This window comes from Mastigoproctus giganteus, chromosome 2 (genome assembly GCF_048544385.1).
Source record: "Mastigoproctus giganteus isolate SK-2022 chromosome 2, ASM4854438v1, whole genome shotgun sequence".
NCBI classification, from domain to species: Eukaryota; Metazoa; Arthropoda; class Arachnida; order Uropygi; family Thelyphonidae; genus Mastigoproctus; species Mastigoproctus giganteus.
Window position 1 is genome coordinate 161123209 of NC_143576.1, and position 17728 is coordinate 161140936.

The 17728-nt window shown below is 39.9% G+C and overlaps 1 protein-coding gene across 2 annotated transcripts in view; it reads right to left on the minus strand.

The window, feature by feature from the left end:
• LOC150089707 (sentrin-specific protease 8-like) overlaps positions 1 to 1110 on the minus strand; it is a 35459-nt gene extending 34349 nt beyond the window's left edge. The window contains exon 1 of one of the 2 annotated variants that reach the window (XM_090368747.1): positions 840 to 865. Coding sequence is in view for 1 of the 2 variants with exons in the window: in XM_090368748.1 (XP_090224874.1) it covers positions 840 to 936 (97 nt within the window). In the remaining variant the exon portion in view is untranslated. Of the gene's footprint in view, positions 1 to 839 lie in introns of both variants that reach the window. The other variant, XM_090368748.1, reaches the window with a different exon arrangement.
• Positions 1111 to 17728: the final 16618 nt, after the last annotated feature.

A 17728-nucleotide genomic window follows, 5' to 3' on the forward strand; every position in this document is an offset into this window, starting at 1 on the left:
CATAAACGCACAGCGAACAAGTAGCAACTGAATAAACAATGCAGTAAAGGCGGAAACACACTATTCTCACATATTACATGCTTATGTTTTACTAAAGCACATTTCTGGTGGTCACTACCATAAAACAATAAAAACAATTTGCAGTTTCCGGTTTATTGGTGGTTCCTGCTAGTGGAGTCTGTTATAAACGGGTAGTAAAAGTCGATCTAATTACATTTGCGATAATACCGATACAGTAGCTGGAATTCTGTGGATTTTTACGTTATGTTAAATGTGTTTTCCCATTCCACGAAATCATAAAAACAAATTTTCAGAATCTTCTCTTCATTCCTACTGTGTTGTGTTCAGTTGTGGTGATTCCGCCGCGTTCGACTACCATTTCTTGTAAACACAAAGGCGAATCACGTTCGTGTTATATGCGACATTGTTCCCCTATTTATAAATCGTGTATGATCGAATTCGTGTAATGTAAACACGTGTTATACGAGGCCAGACTGTATCATCATTCTCTTTCTTGGCGATTCCTTTCTACTTCTGACTCTTGTTTTTTCTCTCTCTCTGGGTAATTCAGATTTTTTTTTTTTTTTTTTTTTGGCCGGTGCAGCATAAGCCTCGGGCTTCCTTTCACCATATGGCTAATAATAATAATTTTGACATCATCCACGTTTTGAAACAAAACTATAATTAACATTGAATGAGATAAAAGACATCACTCAATGAAATGCTACATTAATTCTATGAATTCAATTCAGAATTCTAAAGATTTTTTTATAAAAGATGTGCAAAATTTAAACATACAGCATCAAAAACACAAAAATTAGAAATTATTGTGTAAGTACCTATAGCATCACCGTAATTCGCTGCTCTTTTTGGTGTTTCTGATCGTTCACGCTGAAACAACGCTTTTCTCGGAATACTTGGTAATTCCGTTGCCATTCCAAAGGCCCTCTTCTCTCTCTCTAAAGAAACTTTTGTTGTTATAGATTTCAATTCGTAACTGTTTATTCCAACTAGAAAACTTACCTGAATAGACCACTAAGACACCAGTTCACATTTAAAAAAAAAAAGGTAGTGGTTTCGCTGCACTCTGATAATATATCCGCTCTTAGCCCAACGTTTCCCACACATAAGGAAAAATCGTACTAAATATAACATAAAGTAGTGTGCTGCATTTTCTAATAAACTTATATGTGTGCATTGTAGAAAAGAGAGAGTATGAAAATAAAAATATACTGTATAATCTGTAAATAATTTTAATGTAATTTAGAAATTCTGGAAAAGAACAGTTATTTATTTATATAGATAGTGTCACTTGGCACTTCAAATGCAAAAATCTATACCGCTATGACCTTTGAAGTAAATGCGACAAAAAAAAAAAAAAAAATAATAATAATCAACTAACTTGTATAAAAAGAAAAAGGACACAACTGCGAATTTAAGCCATTTATAAATTAAGCTATCCTCCACGATTAGCCATAATTATGAGAGTATCCTTGGACTCAGGGGAGGTCCCCACGGACTGAAGATGTGCAAAGGTATTCCCAATTCACAACGGGAGATTGAAGGGTGACACAAGTAATTACAGACCAGTTAGTTTAACTTCTGTTCCGGGTAAAATAATGGAGTCACTGGTTAAATATGCATTGCAGGATCATCTAGACAAGACTGCAATAATAATTCAGACACAGCAACGGAAAGTCTTGTCTGACAAATTTGATTGGTTATTATGATGTGGTTACAAAGGAACTGGATGCCAAAAATAATTTGATATCATATATTTGGATTTCAGGAAAGCTTTTGACATTCTTGCGCATGGAAGACTTTTGTACAAATTGGAGCAGAATGGTATTAAGGGTAAGTTGCTACAATGAATAAAAGGATGGTTGAGTGTGAGAAGACAGAGGGTGGTAATCAATGGGTGTTGCTCTTTGTGGACTAATGTTATTAGTGGAGTCCCACAGGGTTCAGTGTTGAGTCCACTGTTGTTTTGTATATTTATCAATGATATTGATGAAGGTATATCAGGCTTAGTGTGCTACTGCAACAGGATCTAGAAAATTTGGGAAGATGGGCAGAGAAATGGCAACGGAAGTTTAACTTTGACAAATGCAAAGTACTGCATATGGGTAGAAGCAATCCCAGAGAAACGTACCAACACTTAAAGTGGTAGAAAATGAAAAAGTCCTGGGAGTAATTGTGCAGACAGATACGAAGTTTCCTGAGCAATGCAGACAGACTGCCAGAGCAATTCATGGGGTTTTGTCAATGATATACAGGAATTTTGCTAGCAGGGAAAGGGAGGTGATTGTCCCTCTCTATAAGGCAATGGTCAGGCACGCCTTGAGTACTGTGTCCAGGTCTGGAGGCCTCATTTTAGGAAAGATGTAGATTTGCTTGAGCATGTACAGAGAAGGGCAACAAGATTGGAGAGGGGAATGAAAGGGATCCTCTTACGAAGTTCCGTAAATTGCAGCGGTTGGAGACTAGACACCTGTGAGGTGATCTGATTAAGGTGTATAAGGCCATGAATTGGTTGAGCACGATGAATTCTGATGGGATTCTTCCACTTGTTCAGATTACGAACCTAAGGGAGCATAAACTCAAATTAAGGAAAGAGAGAGGTAGAACAGATGTGGGGAAATTTGCCTTTAGCAAGCGGGTGGTTAATTGCTAGAACAAACTTCCATCTGTCGTTGTGGAAGTTGATAGCTTAAATAAATTTAAGGAGGAACTGGACAAACATTTAGAGGGAATTGTTGTGTAAATTTGTTTTTATTTCATTATTTATTTTATTTTTTTTGGCTGATGCTGCATAAGCTCATACACTTACTTTCTTGCATCATATGCCACTACTACTACGAGGTATCGACACACATATTAATTTTACCTTGATGTCATTGCCACTTAAATTGATGCCAAACTTAAATGCAATGTCGATGCTATGCCACATTTCATCATCTACACAACTGTAACTAGTTGAACTTACCGATGTAAAAGGTGCTGGTCCGATCTTAGCCTGACTCACCAGTTCACCCTACAAGTTTTCCCTAAGGTACAAATCGACCCTCTGCGCAGGCCATTTCAACGTTTGTATATTACTTATTTGAACAGAATAGTCGGTGGACCATTCCATATCATTCCATTCTCTTACAAAGAATGGTATATAGATCATTCTCGAATTACATCCCCGGAACGGCTTGAGACATTATCCCTTTGAAACATAGGGGTCCCAACCAAAGAAATTCCACATTGTAGGGAATTGTCTAAAGTCTAATACAACAGTTTAAGCAAGCGTTGGCATCCTTCATACTCGGCCACACCATGAAAACCAGTCTCACACCATCTCCTCTGGACTCCAGCGGTAGACGTTCTATTGGTATCCTCCAGATGCACATATAACCATCTGATTTGGATACAGTTTAGTGAGATTCGTCACTCTATAACCGATTTACGCTATCTACCAATTACAGAATTCATTGAAGCTTGCAAGACGAAGCCACTGATTACGGTAGCACAGGGGGTGGGCAACCTTTTTTGAATAAAGAGCCATTTCTGATTTAATTAAAAAAAAAAAAAAAAAGAGAGTGAATCCAAAGAGACGCACCTCAGCTCAAGTTGGGAGGAGGGGGAAGGGCGGGTTAATCCACAAGGCTTTTAACATATAATCCCTCCTATCGTGTCTGGGCAGAATTGCAGACACACATAGATATTGTGGCCTAGCTCACGGCATTTCCTCAGCATGGTCCTGTATTTTTCCAACAAATAGTCAGATCGTGTACGGTTAATGTCATTAGTCCCCACATGAATAATAATATTCTCTTTATCCCCCCCTTAAAATCGGACAATCTGCTGATGACATCATTAATAGTTGCTCCCGGCAGACATGCCCTGGTTCTACTACACCTATCCTTATTACAAAAAATATGCCCCGTTTACCTGACAATATAGTCTCCTAATAAAGCAAAGTCCTTTTGAACCAGAGTAGTTTGCACTTGGTTTGTCTGTTTTGAGGCCCGAATCGGGTGTGCATCACTTTGTAGATTGCTGGAATCTTGAGTCCCTGACAAGCTCCCAGATGCATTATTCTCGAGGGCAAGCACCCGTTTTTTCAGTTACTCAAATTGTTCCATCAGTGCACCACATTGTAATTTAAGAACAGTGCACTCCTTACATCTATCACCAAGAAAAGAATCCCCAGGTGAGCTATGGTTAGTCACCAGGTCGACCTTGGAAAACATTCCACAGGCTCCGCAACGGATTAAATCATGACTCACCCGTAAATCGCCATCGGCTATTTCCGTGTGAATCAAGATGCCCTGTGACGTGTTTAAGGCAGATCTCGTAACTACCATTATAAAATTAGCTAAATATCAATGAAAATTAATTTAAAAAAATTATATCAATAATATTATAAAAATCAAACTGTTACAGGAAAACCTATAACAAAACAAGCCAATAATATCTAAATAAATCAAATATTTAAAAGCGATAATCAACAGTAATCCAATCCACTAGATTGTGGATATAGCTTAGTTTAATTTTTCAAAACTCACCTCATAGTAATCCACTTAGTTGGTTGAAAGTTTTGCCACGTGAGTAGTGGCAAAACTGGCCATGATTGCGATGGTGTCGCCTTTGTCTACCTTTTGTATTACAATATACAAAAGGCAGACAAAGGCGACACCATCGCAATCATGGACAAAAATACATATAAAAAGTAGATGTTACACATCCTGTCAGATTTAACGACATACAGAGTTTGCAACACGTTTAACATTAACAAACTTAAAAATAAACTTGATGGGATCCTAAGAAGACTCAGAGCCAACAAACAAATTAATTTACACATCCTCCAGCAAATAGGCATACGCAGTAATATTCCCCCAAACATTTTTGGAATAGTCAAACTCCATAAACAAGATTATCCTTTAAGACCCATTGTTTCCTATAAACAGGCCGCCTATGCAAATCTATCCATATTCCTCGTCAAAATTATTTCACCTTTAATGAAATTTTCTCGGTTCAAAGTCTACAATACTAAACAGACACACGAACGTATAACTTCCATGACCATATCAGAAAACGATATTCTTGCGTCCTTCGACGTCGTCTCCCTATATAGAAACATACACATCGAAACCATGCTACTGGCTCTTAAAGAACTATTAATTAAAGACGACGCTTTGACAAAACGTACTGACTTAAAAATTAATGACATTTTAGAACTCACGTCACTGTTACGTGACGCCAAACAATTTAAATTTCAAAACAACATCTACGAACAAATTTTCGGCCTCGGTATCTCTGCCCCTTTATCCGAAATCTACCTCGCTTCTATTGAAGAAAAAATACTCCAACCCTTTCCCCAGGGATTATACTATATATGAGATACGCGGACAACGTCCTCTTAATAGGCAACAAAACCACAATCGATGCTTTACTGAACACGTTTAATACAACACATGAGAGACTCAAATTTACCCTCGAAATAGAAACCGATAATAAAATTAATTTTCTAAACCTCACTATATACAAAATAGGTAGATCTTTAGGCACAAAAATATATAGAAAGAACAAACACACATACAGGTAAATTCTTACTTTACCACTCACACCATCCTCTATACATCAAAAAAGAAGTTCTATACAATTAGATATACAATGCTATCAAATATAGTCACACACAAACAGACCTATCCGTAGAATTGCAGTACCTCACCAAAAAATTCATCGACAGGAAATACCCATTATAACTAATAAAAGAAACCATTACCAAAGTCCATAATAATACTAATAAACCAAGCAAAATTAATAACCACATGAATAAGAATAAGATACACAAACCCCTTATCACCCTCCCATACTATCAACAATATGCTAGACGACTTCAACAGATTTTTAAAAATACAGATATCAAATTAATATTTACACCTTAGAACAAATTAAGTTCTAAATTCAGTTCATACAAGACAACATACGAGTATGGGACACAAGATCATAAAAACATTATATATTAAATTAGATGCCAATCAGATTGTCAAGCATGTTACATAAGCAGTACAACAGCAAAATTCGGGACATCAAAAATTTCTAACACGCGTGCATACTACCACTTTAATAGCTTCAAATCTAATTTAGCAAGTACAGAACTAACACAATAAGTTCAATATTATAATCATAACCCACTCATCGATCACAATAGTTAAACTAAATTCCAGTTATAAAATCCTTCAAAACGAAGCCCTCGTCATTGGGTGGTTTAAGCGCTACACATCACTTAACAAATTCCCGCCAACTTCTCCCCTATTTGGAATTTAGCACGTATTAAGTTTCCACGTGCACTGAAATGCATTTCGGGAACCCAACCTGTATACAGGGTGATTCCCTATCAGTGCGACACACTTGCAGGAGGTGTAGAGGGCACAAAGACGAATCGGAATCACATAGCATTGCAGGGTCCGAAATGCCTTCGTCATGCGGTAGAGGACGTTGAACGGGAGGTCGCGTGAACAGCGATCCCGCTGGTTTTTTTTTTTTTTTTTTTTTTTGATTTGGTAGTTGTTGGCGCATCGGCTTCTGTGGCGATATTGCACCTCCCAAGGTTTTTGCAGTACTTTGATCCAAGCCCGAGGCGAGAATCGAACCCGCGACCTTTGGGTTGCCGGGCAGGTACTTTACCCACGCGGCTAGCCCGGTCGGCGCGATCCCGCTGGAAGTCAGCATTTGCGAACCGGTTCCCGAGGTAGTAAGATGGACGAGTATTCAAACGTTGAACTGGCCGACATGCACCTCGCGTATGGAGCTGCGGACTGTAACGGGCGCGCCGCTCTACGCTTGTACCAAGAACGTTTCCCGCACAGGCGTGCTCCTCATCATACGATTTTCGCACGTGTACACAGAAGGTTACGTGAGACTGGTTGTTTCACGAGAGGTACCATGGATCGAGAGCGAACGACGAGGACGCTAGACAATGAGGAGAATGTCCTACGTCTTGCAGAAGGCAATCCGAGTAAGAGTACTCGAGCGATAGGCCAACGATTGGGTATTTCCCAATCCACTGTATGGAGGATACCGTCAACAAACCAAATGAGTTCATACCATCTGCAACGCGTCCAATCATTGGAGCCTGCGGATTATCCACTCCGGAGGACTTTTGCTACTTGGTTTCTTCAACAGAAACGGTTCGCAAATGCTGACTTCCAGCGGGATCGCTGTTCACGCGACCTCCCGTTCAACGTCCTCTACCGCATGACGAAGGCATTTCGGACCCTGCAATGCTATGTGATTCCGATTTGTCTATGTGCCCCCCTACACCTCCTGCAAGTTTGTCGCACTGGTAGTGAATCACCCTGTATAACACACTCGCGCGCTCTCCCCTCCCCACTTGAGCTAACTGAAGACGATTTCGAAAGTCGCACGTGCGCGGCTATTAGCTTTCATCTCACTTCATTTAATTTATTTTAATTAAACAACCATAGCATGGAAGGTGCGCTTTCCTTTCTTAGAAAAATTTTTAAAGCCCATAACTTAGTTTTTAAATTTATAATCCCCATAAGTTATTAGAATCTCTTAACCACTATGCACGTGGCAAACTTTCAACCAACTAAGCGGATTACTATGAGGTGAGTGCTGAAAAATTAAGCTAATCTATATCCACGATCTAATCATTACATCAGAGCACATAAGGACTCCTTAAAATACCATCAGTTAATTCAATCCACTTAACTGAGCACCCTGAAGAAGAGCGTCCGCTCACCTCGAATGCCAACACTTGAATACTAAAGGAAATTTTTATAAATATTAACATCAAATGATTTACACAATTGTTTACAATACATAATCAATAAACCTGATTTATTTTATCAAAAAGAAAATATTTACCTAGCAATACTTTTCATTTGAGCGAATTTTCTCTAACAGTTTCTCATTTTTTAGTGCTATATAGTATCGGTGTAAACACACCATAGTTAACCCATAAACTTGAGCTACGTATGTAGCGTAGAGGGCATCGTTTTAATTGTATCTCATAATGTGGTTGCCTTCACAACGAGATAGCTACTATTGCATTACTTCAAATAAATAACGCTTCTCTAATAGAGAAGACTTCTGTTATTTATTTTCAGCGGTACCACCACCCAGACGATCGTTTCGAAGCTATTGCGTGAATTTAATGTGAAAAATGAATTATAAAATTCAAACCTAAATCATGAAAAATCTAAATTTAGACGATCGTTTCAAAGCTATTGTGAATTAAATGTGAAAAAACCGATTGGACCAGATCTATTTAACCAAACAAATTTTGAGTTATAAAATTCAAACCTATATCATGGAACTGTTTTGATGAGAACCTCAGAGATCTCGATTTTTATAAAGAAAACTGAATTTTCTAATAAACGAAAAAAAAAAAAAACCGAGGTGCTGTTTTTTTTTTTTTTTTTTTTTCCAAATAACTAAAACCAGTACTTTAGATGAACCTCATCTCCAACCAAACTGCACAGAAGAGGTGGCTCTCCCCACCTTCTCAGAAACTTATCAGACCCAATATGCCATTTTTCCAACTGTAAAAACCTTTGCATGGAAGCAGACATTGTTTGTTTCAAGTCCCAAAGAGATCCCCTGAAGGTTCCAAACATTATCCGTTTTCGAAGCTTCCACATGATATTTTGCCTCTGTGATTAAAAATATAGTGAACATTTTTTTCTTGTCCAAGGGATGATCGAATTGCAAGTAAATTACCTCCTCCAGTGTGAACTGTCTTATCCTCAAAAATCTACAAATTCTCTTCCAAACTTCCTGCGCGAATCGACAGTAATAAAATAAATGGTACACTGTTTCAATTTCGGTACAAAATTGGCATAATATGTTACCTGTCTGACTAAATTTATACGCGATATCGTTCACTGGTATGTTTCCGTAACCAACCCTTCACGAAAAGTCAGTACGCGACAGGTAGTTTCCGCCAATTTTTAGATTTTTAAAAAATAACTGCGCATTATGGTTAAAAAAATCTGGATTTTCTGAGTTAAACAATGTCCAGTAGAGTCGTTTTAAACCACCCTTAAAAGGATCTATATCTTTCTCCCTTAACTGCGTGCACATATCCCGAATTTTTTTGTAATATATAGGAACTGTCTCTGCTTTTGGCCCTAGACAATTGCCGCCTTTAATTCAGGTTGTATTAAATCCCATAAAATATTTTATCAGTACCGCTATTAATGGTTAGATTGCACCATATTAGCCACATCCAGCAGTCTCTTACAGCTACACCTCAAATTAATTTTTGGAATACTTATTCCCCCATCTTCCCACGGTAAAAATAAAAATTTCTGCGCTATCTCTTGCCGTCTTCCTCCCCATAGAAACTGAAATGTTGGAACGCAAAATCGTCTCATTGTCCTAGCTGTGATTGCTGTTATAAACACCGTGTATAAGATTATAGGAAGAATTACGGTTCTATCATTAATAATGGATTTGTTCTCAAAAGAAAATTGTCCCACTTCCCACTCTTTTAAACTTTCCCGTATTTTAGTGGTGAGCCTTCCTACAGGTAGTATGGAACTCTCTCTAAACGGAACTCCCAATATTTGGATTGATTTATCCGACTCCACTTCTCGTTGTGGTAAAGGCCGATGTACCCATTACCCTAGCAATTTGATCCTAGTTTTGTCTTCATTTATGTTTAACCCCGACTTTTTACCAAAAGAAGTAACCAGTGACATAAATTCTTCCACCGCATAACTCGTAGCGAGAGTGGCGGTAACATCATCCGCATACACTATACATTTACACTGCTCTGCCGGGTTTGGCAACGGTATCCCCTGAATGGCCTCAGTTCTGTCTATTCTTCCCAGTTCTACTGCTACCGTAAAAAACAAAGGACTAAGAGGACATCCTTGTTTTACTTCCCTATCAATTTTAATGTTTTTCGAAATTTCTCCATTTATCAAAAGTCGTGTGCTACTATGTGTATATAGATTTCTCAGGACTGTAAACAATTGAGATCCTATGTTTGTATCTTTAATTATAGAGAAAAGGTAGTCGTGGTCGATTCTATCGAAAGCCTTTTCTAGGTCGATTGCCACTAACGCTAAATTGTAACTCTTGCGTTTCCGATATTCTAATATATCTTTTAATAGCCAAAGGTTATATTCTATCCGCCTCCCCTGTATACCGTAGCACAGTATGCTTCTAACTACCTGGGTTACGTCGCGTTTTAACTTAGTTGCAAAATCTTTGCAAATATTTTGTAGTCACAATTAGCCAACGTTATAGGTCTCCAGTTACCAATTTTCGTTAAATCCCGTCCATGCTTCAGAATGAAAGTAGTATAGTGTAAAATGCCCACATTTTTCATATTAATTTACAGATATTTCCCATGCATTTCCCTCCCCCCCTTTGCTGTGCCCCTTCTTGCTAAAGAGTTGTTTTGACCGTTTCAGCAGAAAATATAAATGCCAATCGTACATGAGTAACCGCTATCAGTTTCTTGTCAAATATAGAATGGTAAAATTCGACTTAGTTGCTTTCTCAGTTATAAATTCCCTTTGCCATTATTTTCCTAACTGAAGATAACAGTCGCTACGTAGAAGTAAGTTCACAAGTCCACGAAAATACGAGCTTCGCTCTCCCTGACAAATACTGGTCAGTGTGTCTGATGTTGACCGCGTGAGAAAAGTGTCCCACGCTAGTTCAAGCTCGGTGTGAGGTGAAAGTTCACGCGATAAGCAGGATATACCAGGCGGACGACAGAGCGAGAGAGACGACAGTGGTTTTGTGGTGGTTTTTGGTAGAAGCAGTCGGTTAGTTAGTCTGTATGAGAGAGAGTGAAAAAATACAGTAAGTTTTTGGAAACGGGAATTACGTTACAGAATGACTGTACAGAGAGAAGCTTGAAGAACAGCGCAAGAAGATACAGAATGAGCGAGCGAAGATAGCAGAACCCGAAGGAAGGCTGCGAAAGCACGGAATCCCCTCGCCGAGTTCCGCCCCCCGTAGAATGAGTCATCCGTATTTAGGTAAGTCATCCCACAGCTATACATAAACCTTACTCCTCAATAATATAATTAATTATGTTAGCATTGATAAATTGTAAAATGTCCTAATACCGCTATCTTAAATAGCACATCACTTAGATTGTCAGTTTCACAAATTAACAATAGGTAAATGATGTATCTTAAGCATGCTATCCTAAATAGTGCAGTATTTTTAGTATTGACCCCATCATGTTTGTACAACCATTATGTCATATGCTAGTCCTTGCCTGAGATGAAGTATCCACACGAAGAACACCTATGTGAAGAACCCATTAATTTCCAAAACATCAATAAATGCTAAGAACTCTTAAATACTTCCATAAAGTCAGTTTATATTATTGTAACCAAATGATTTAGGATTTGCTTGTCACTGCCGCTAGGGCAGTAGTTTTCATACATGTATCAATTCTATAGTGGAGTATATTAAACTATATTTTGTTTTAAACATATGCCTCAGGCCTATCCTCTATTCACACGAATGAGTAAGCAAAGAATTATATAATAGAACTGATACCGCGGGTACTCGAATTTCTACCTATAATTGGAAAGAGTTTGAGTATTTTCACAACGCCTGATCGAAGCTGCAGTTCCTATTCCCTTGAATAGTTTACCGAGGGCCGAGATCATTGTCCTAATATGAAAAACCACTAGACAATCACATGAGTATACTGGGGTTATCATTGAACAAATGATTAAGGAAGGAAAGTGTCCCGCCATACAGATGTGTTGTCCAGAGAAGTCCGAACGAACGAAAGTAAGTAATTAATAAGCAAGCAAGAAGCATAATAAATAGTAAGAAGTATATAACCCCCCCCCCAGTATAACACTTGTGCCAATTGTGTCCAGGATTAAATATTTTGCGGGATGAAAAACTGTCTACACAGAAGAAGAAGTCACAAAGAGAAAGAATCTAAACGGATTACTGATAAGTAGTAAGATTGTTGATTTCGTGCACTAAGAGAATAGGTAGGAGGCATTACTCCTTTGCAACAACACAGGACATCTACACTAATTAATAAATTATTGCTATTTTTATAATTAGATTTAATAAACAAATGACTACATGCTATAACACACTCTTGTTTTAAATAAGTGATTACTAACATCATAATTTTGTTTCAGCAACAGGTAAGTCACATTATTTTGGAAGACAGGGGCCCAAAATTAGCAATTAAATTTCCCAATTCCTAGTAAATTTAAAAAAAAAAATGGAGGATCAAATTCCTCAAACAACAGGAATATCATCCCCCCTACCTCAAACACAACAGCCACCACCCACCCCAGAACCAGACAGACCGCATTCAGCGAATATCGCAGGATTTTTAAGTCTTGTGCCATTATTCTTTGGCAAAAATGATGAAGGCCCTTCAGTCCAATTGTTTTTCGAAACTTTGGAGAGTGTTGGAGAATTAGCACTCTGGGGACACAGAGAACTTTTGGCAGTCTCGAAATCTAAACTTCGCGCTTCGGCAGCCGACTTTTTAGCCCAATCCTTTGAATTATGCGGGGAAAAGAATTATAACATATTTAAGAATGCTTTTTTAGCTCAGTTCGAAAAAACGGAACCAATTATCACTTCCCTTCAGCAGTTCGCCAGTGCTGTGCAAGAACCTTCGGAAACCATTGCGAGTTATAGCACGCGTGTGAGGAATTTGGCAAGGGCAGCTTTCAAAATTCAGGGAGAGACACCTGAAGTATTAAACATTTTAGACCAGGCAATGCTGGCCCAATTCCTTAGGGGCATATCGGGAAAAATTAGAAAAATGGTGCTCACACACAATCCTTTAACTTTTTCACAGGCAATTGAGATTTCGAAAAGAGAGGAAATTAATGACCAACTTACTCACACAAAAACTGTCCCTGTACATGTTATTAATAGTCCTGTAAGGGCCGAGAATGAACGGGAGCGACAGGAAAACAATCCCAAACACATTCTTGAACCCATTCAAGATCAAATACGCGACTTACAACAATCGTTAAGTTCATTATCAATAAATCACGCAACAATCAACAATTTAGAGACACAGATAGCCGCCCTGAGTCAGCAGATGCAAACTATGAAGGTGGGAAAATTTCCCCCTCCCCACGGTCAGGCAGCATTAGGCGCTACCTACCTCCACTCGGACAGCGCAGTAGATCCGCTAACCGACGCTAACGTGACCTTCAGACCAGAGGTCGTTGACCGCCCGGAAAGACGCATAATCTTGCCATACTACGGCCGGCAGCAGGCAGCCAGAAATATGGTAAAAAATCGCGAACAAAGGGAAAGACGCATTTTTGACGGTCGTCCGAGCTTCCATCAACCCACTCAACTTTTCCGCAGTCGCCCGTGCACGAATTACGAAACGGACATGTACACTGCATCCCCAAAAATTAGGACGCCCTATGCTAATAATCAATATTGTAATTTTAATGAAAATCGAGATCAAGCTGCCAATAGAATGTATTATGCTGATCATAATAGGAGTAATATAGACTCTTATTCTAGGATAAGGAGAGGAACATATAGGAATGAGCATATTCAGGGGCAAATTCGGCCAAAAACATTTCAGGGCAGGCAAAATAATTATACAAATACTGGAAGCTACAGGCGAGATAGAGATAGAAATTTATGACTAAAAAGGGGTTCTAAACTTAATAGGAAGGATTCGCGATGTAATAAAACCCTTTTGCCAACCCCTAACTTTAGTAAAGTTAGTAAGCCAGAAGTCAGAGACATCAGAACACAACATGGCATTTACATTCTGGAGGATAATACTAAACTACCTGTGGTATTGGGTTCTGTACAAAACATTAAAACTAGATTTCTTTTAGACACAGGTGCTGGCGTTTCTTTAATGAGTGCAGATTTATTTAATAAAATTAAAAATGATACATCGTTAGATTTCAGACCTCCAGAATTAACTGTAACCGGAGTTTCAGGAAATATTGTGCCAATACACACTACAGTAACTGCTAATATTAAATTAGATAAGGCAACTTTTAGGGAGAAAATTTTGGTTACTTCAAAAAATTTTAGTGGCAAATATGATATCATCCTCGGCTTGAACATATTAAGGAAGTTTTCATTCAGCCTAGACTTAGGTAAAGGGATCATACGATCAGTTCCATTAGGGATTTGCCTGAGGGAAGAGGATATTCGGCAACAATTGGTGGATTCCACACCCACAGTTGCTAAGCTTACATGTAAACATGTGCTCCCAGCAAGCACAGAACAGGTGGTAACAGTATCTTGTGACCAGCTTGCTGCTCCTCCCAAACAACTAGTATTAGCAGGGCCAAATTCAAACTTAAGCCGGGATGATTTAGCAGTGAAATATTCGGTAGACCAGGTGGACGAAAGTGGGAAAATATCTGTGCTCGTCGCCAATTTAACAGCGGAACCGCTGCATCTTCCAAAAGGCATGGGTATTGCGTGTCTGGAGAACCTGAATCCTCAATCAATTAACCCTAAGAGCCAGGAAAGAGGCAAAAGGGAAGTTTCTCCAGTGACCATAGAGGACTTTAAGCTTGATCACCTGACTGCCGATCAAAGACACCAATTATCAGACCTGTTACGCAAATACTGGGATGTGTTTGCCAAATCACCAGCCCAACTAGGCAACTCAAAAGTTATCCAACACAGAATTAAATTGACAGACAACATTCCTGTTAGACAGAATGCTTACAGAACCCCCTTTTTACTAAAGGATGAGATTCGCAACCAGGTCCAAGAACTCCTAGATTCAAACATCATTGAACCCAGCTGTTCTCCGTATGCCGCGCCCATTGTTCTGGTGAAGAAGCGAGGTGGGGGATACAGGTTATGTATTGATTTTAGGAAACTTAACGCCAAGACGATCTCCGACGCATACCCGATCCCTTCCATGAGTGAGATACTTGAACTTCTGGGAGGCGCGCGCTACTTCAGCTCTTTGGACCTCGAAGCCGGATTCCACCAGATTGAAGTGCACCCCGCGGACCGCCACAAGACAGCTTTTACTACAGGGGAATCGCTGCTACAATACCGGCGCATGCCTTTTGGGTTAAAAAACGCGCCATCTAGTTTTGTGAGAGCAATGGGGCTTGTCTTGGATAATTTACAACGAGATTCCATTTTCGCTTACTTAGATGACATAATCATAGTGTCGAAATCTTGGTCCTCACACCTTTCGAAGCTTGAGAAAGTTTTCCAGCGCCTGAGAAAGTACGATCTGAAGCTGAAACCAAAGAAGTGTGAGTTCCTAAAAGAGCAAATAAAATACTTAGGTCATCTCATTGATAAGGACGGTGTCCGTCCCGATCCAGCGAACGTGAAGGCCGTTCGAGAGTGTCGAGAGCCAAGAACAATGAAGCAAGTGCGATCGTTTCTTGGGATGACAGGATTTTACAGAAAGTTTGTCCCAGAGTACGCAGAGATAGTCAGGCCGCTAACCCAACTTACAAAAAAGAACACCCCCTTTTTCTGGAACAGTGCCGCCCAAGAGGCCTTCGACAAGCTCAAGGTCGCTTTGACCACACCACCCCTATTGATTTACCCTGACTTTTCTAAACCATTTTTTGTGTCCTCTGACGCATCTAATTATGCAATCTCGGCTGTGCTAGAGCAACAAGTTGACGAAAATCAAAGACAGCCAATCGCTTACGCCTCCAGACTACTAAAGAAAGCAGAGACTATGTATAGTACCACAGAAAAGGAAGCTTTGGCAATAGTTTTTGCGGTATCACAGTTCAGACCATTCTTAATAGCCTCCAGTTTCACACTAATAACAGACCACCAACCATTAAGCTATCTTCTTCACTTAAAGAATCCATCCCCCAGATTAGCTCGCTGGAGTATGCTTCTACAAGAATACAATTTCAAAATCATATACAGGCCGGGTCGACTTCACTCAAATGCCGATTTCCTTTCAAGGCCAGTGTTAGAGGAAGAGGAAAGACAAAAGGGGCTTAAGAAATCCAAAACTGCTGAATTAGTTGCTCCTATAGCAGCAAATCCCACCATAGAGTCACTGATCATGCCGCAACAACAAACCAGAACTTTGATTAGGAATCTCCAAAGAGAGGACCCTAATTTGCAGGAGTTAATTGAGCAATTAGAAGGAGCACTCCAGGCAACAAGTAAAATCCCAGACTCCTTCTATCTGAGTGAGGACAGGATACTGTATCACTACACTTTACCTGACCATGGAGCTACTCGCTCAGAGCCCTGTGAACAGTTAGTAGTTCCAACCAGCTTGAAAGCAGAGGTGTTGAAGTCCTGTCACGACGGTTTTCTCAGCGGAGGCCACCTGGCCCTACACAAGACGTTAGAGAAGGTTAGAAAACACTTTTTCTGGCCAGGCCTTTTTGGCGACGTCAAGAATTATGTGGAGTCTTGTCCCTCGTGTTTAGAGCGTAGCGGGTATAACCCTAAGGCAAAAGCAGCCCTGATGAGAGTTCCTAATGAGAACTCACCTTGGGTCCGAGTGTCCTTGGACATTTTGGGACCCCTTCCAATGACTTTGAAAGGACACAAGTATCTACTGATAGCAATAGACAACTTTACCCGTTACGCAGAAGTGATCCCACTGCATACCCAGAAGGCTGAGGAAGTGGCCACAGCTTTCATAAGCAATGTGATCTCGAGACATGGGATTCCTAAATACATCCTAACAGATCAGGGCACTAACTTCATGTCATCACTGTTACGACAGGTGTGTAAAAAGCTAGATATTCATCAGCTTCATACGAGTTCCTTCCACCCCCAAGCCAATGCAAAGGTCGAACGTCTAAACCGCACCTTGGCAAACATCCTGTCTCATGTAGTGAACAAGTCTCAAACGGACTGGGATGTCATGGCCCCACTAGCAATCGCTGCGTACCACGCGGCAACTCATAGTTCTACACAGGAATCGCCAAACTTTTTAATGTATGGCAGAGATTTGGTGTTGCCATCTGACTTATGGCATTCCAAAGAGAGACATTCATATGCGTCTTTGGAAAACTATGCAGAACTATTGTGTGCACGCCTTCGCAGATCCTATGAAATCGTCTCCCAACACTTGGAAGAGGCAGTGCAGAGGCAAGAGGATCGTAGAGCATCCGTTGCAGTAGACAAAAACATCCGTGTAGGAAGCCTTGTTTATCTTTTTACCCCTAAGATAAAACCGGGCACTACAAAGAAATTGGCTCGTTTGAGCACAGGTCCCTACCGTGTGATCAGTCAGCCATCATTAGTGAATTATGAAATACAGCACCTGTATAACCCAAAAGATAAACAAATTGTGCACGTGGACAGATTGACAAAGGTTATTGACAGGAAAGTGTTTCCCGAACTGAGAGTAGAGGAGTCAGGGGAATCAGAGGATAGCAATTCACCAGACCAAACAAGCACTCCATCAGTGCCCAAAGAGACATGGATCTTTGATGAACCTTTAGTGGAGGATTGTGATCTTATCCCACCTATAATTCCCCGACCAACAAGGATCAATCCGACAAGCTTACCCATATCAATCCCATTGTCATCCCTCCCACAAAGAAATCAGGAGGGCCAACCAAGGACAGAGCATTCAGTGAGACCTGAGGGAGCTGAGCAAGTACCTACTCAGACCCATGGATATAATTTACGTAGTCGCGACCGAGTAATTCATGCCCCACCAAAGGAAATTGTGGTGTCCCAGTCACAAACTGAGGAATTAGTACCAGAGACAGCTTCAGTGGAAAGAGCAGATACA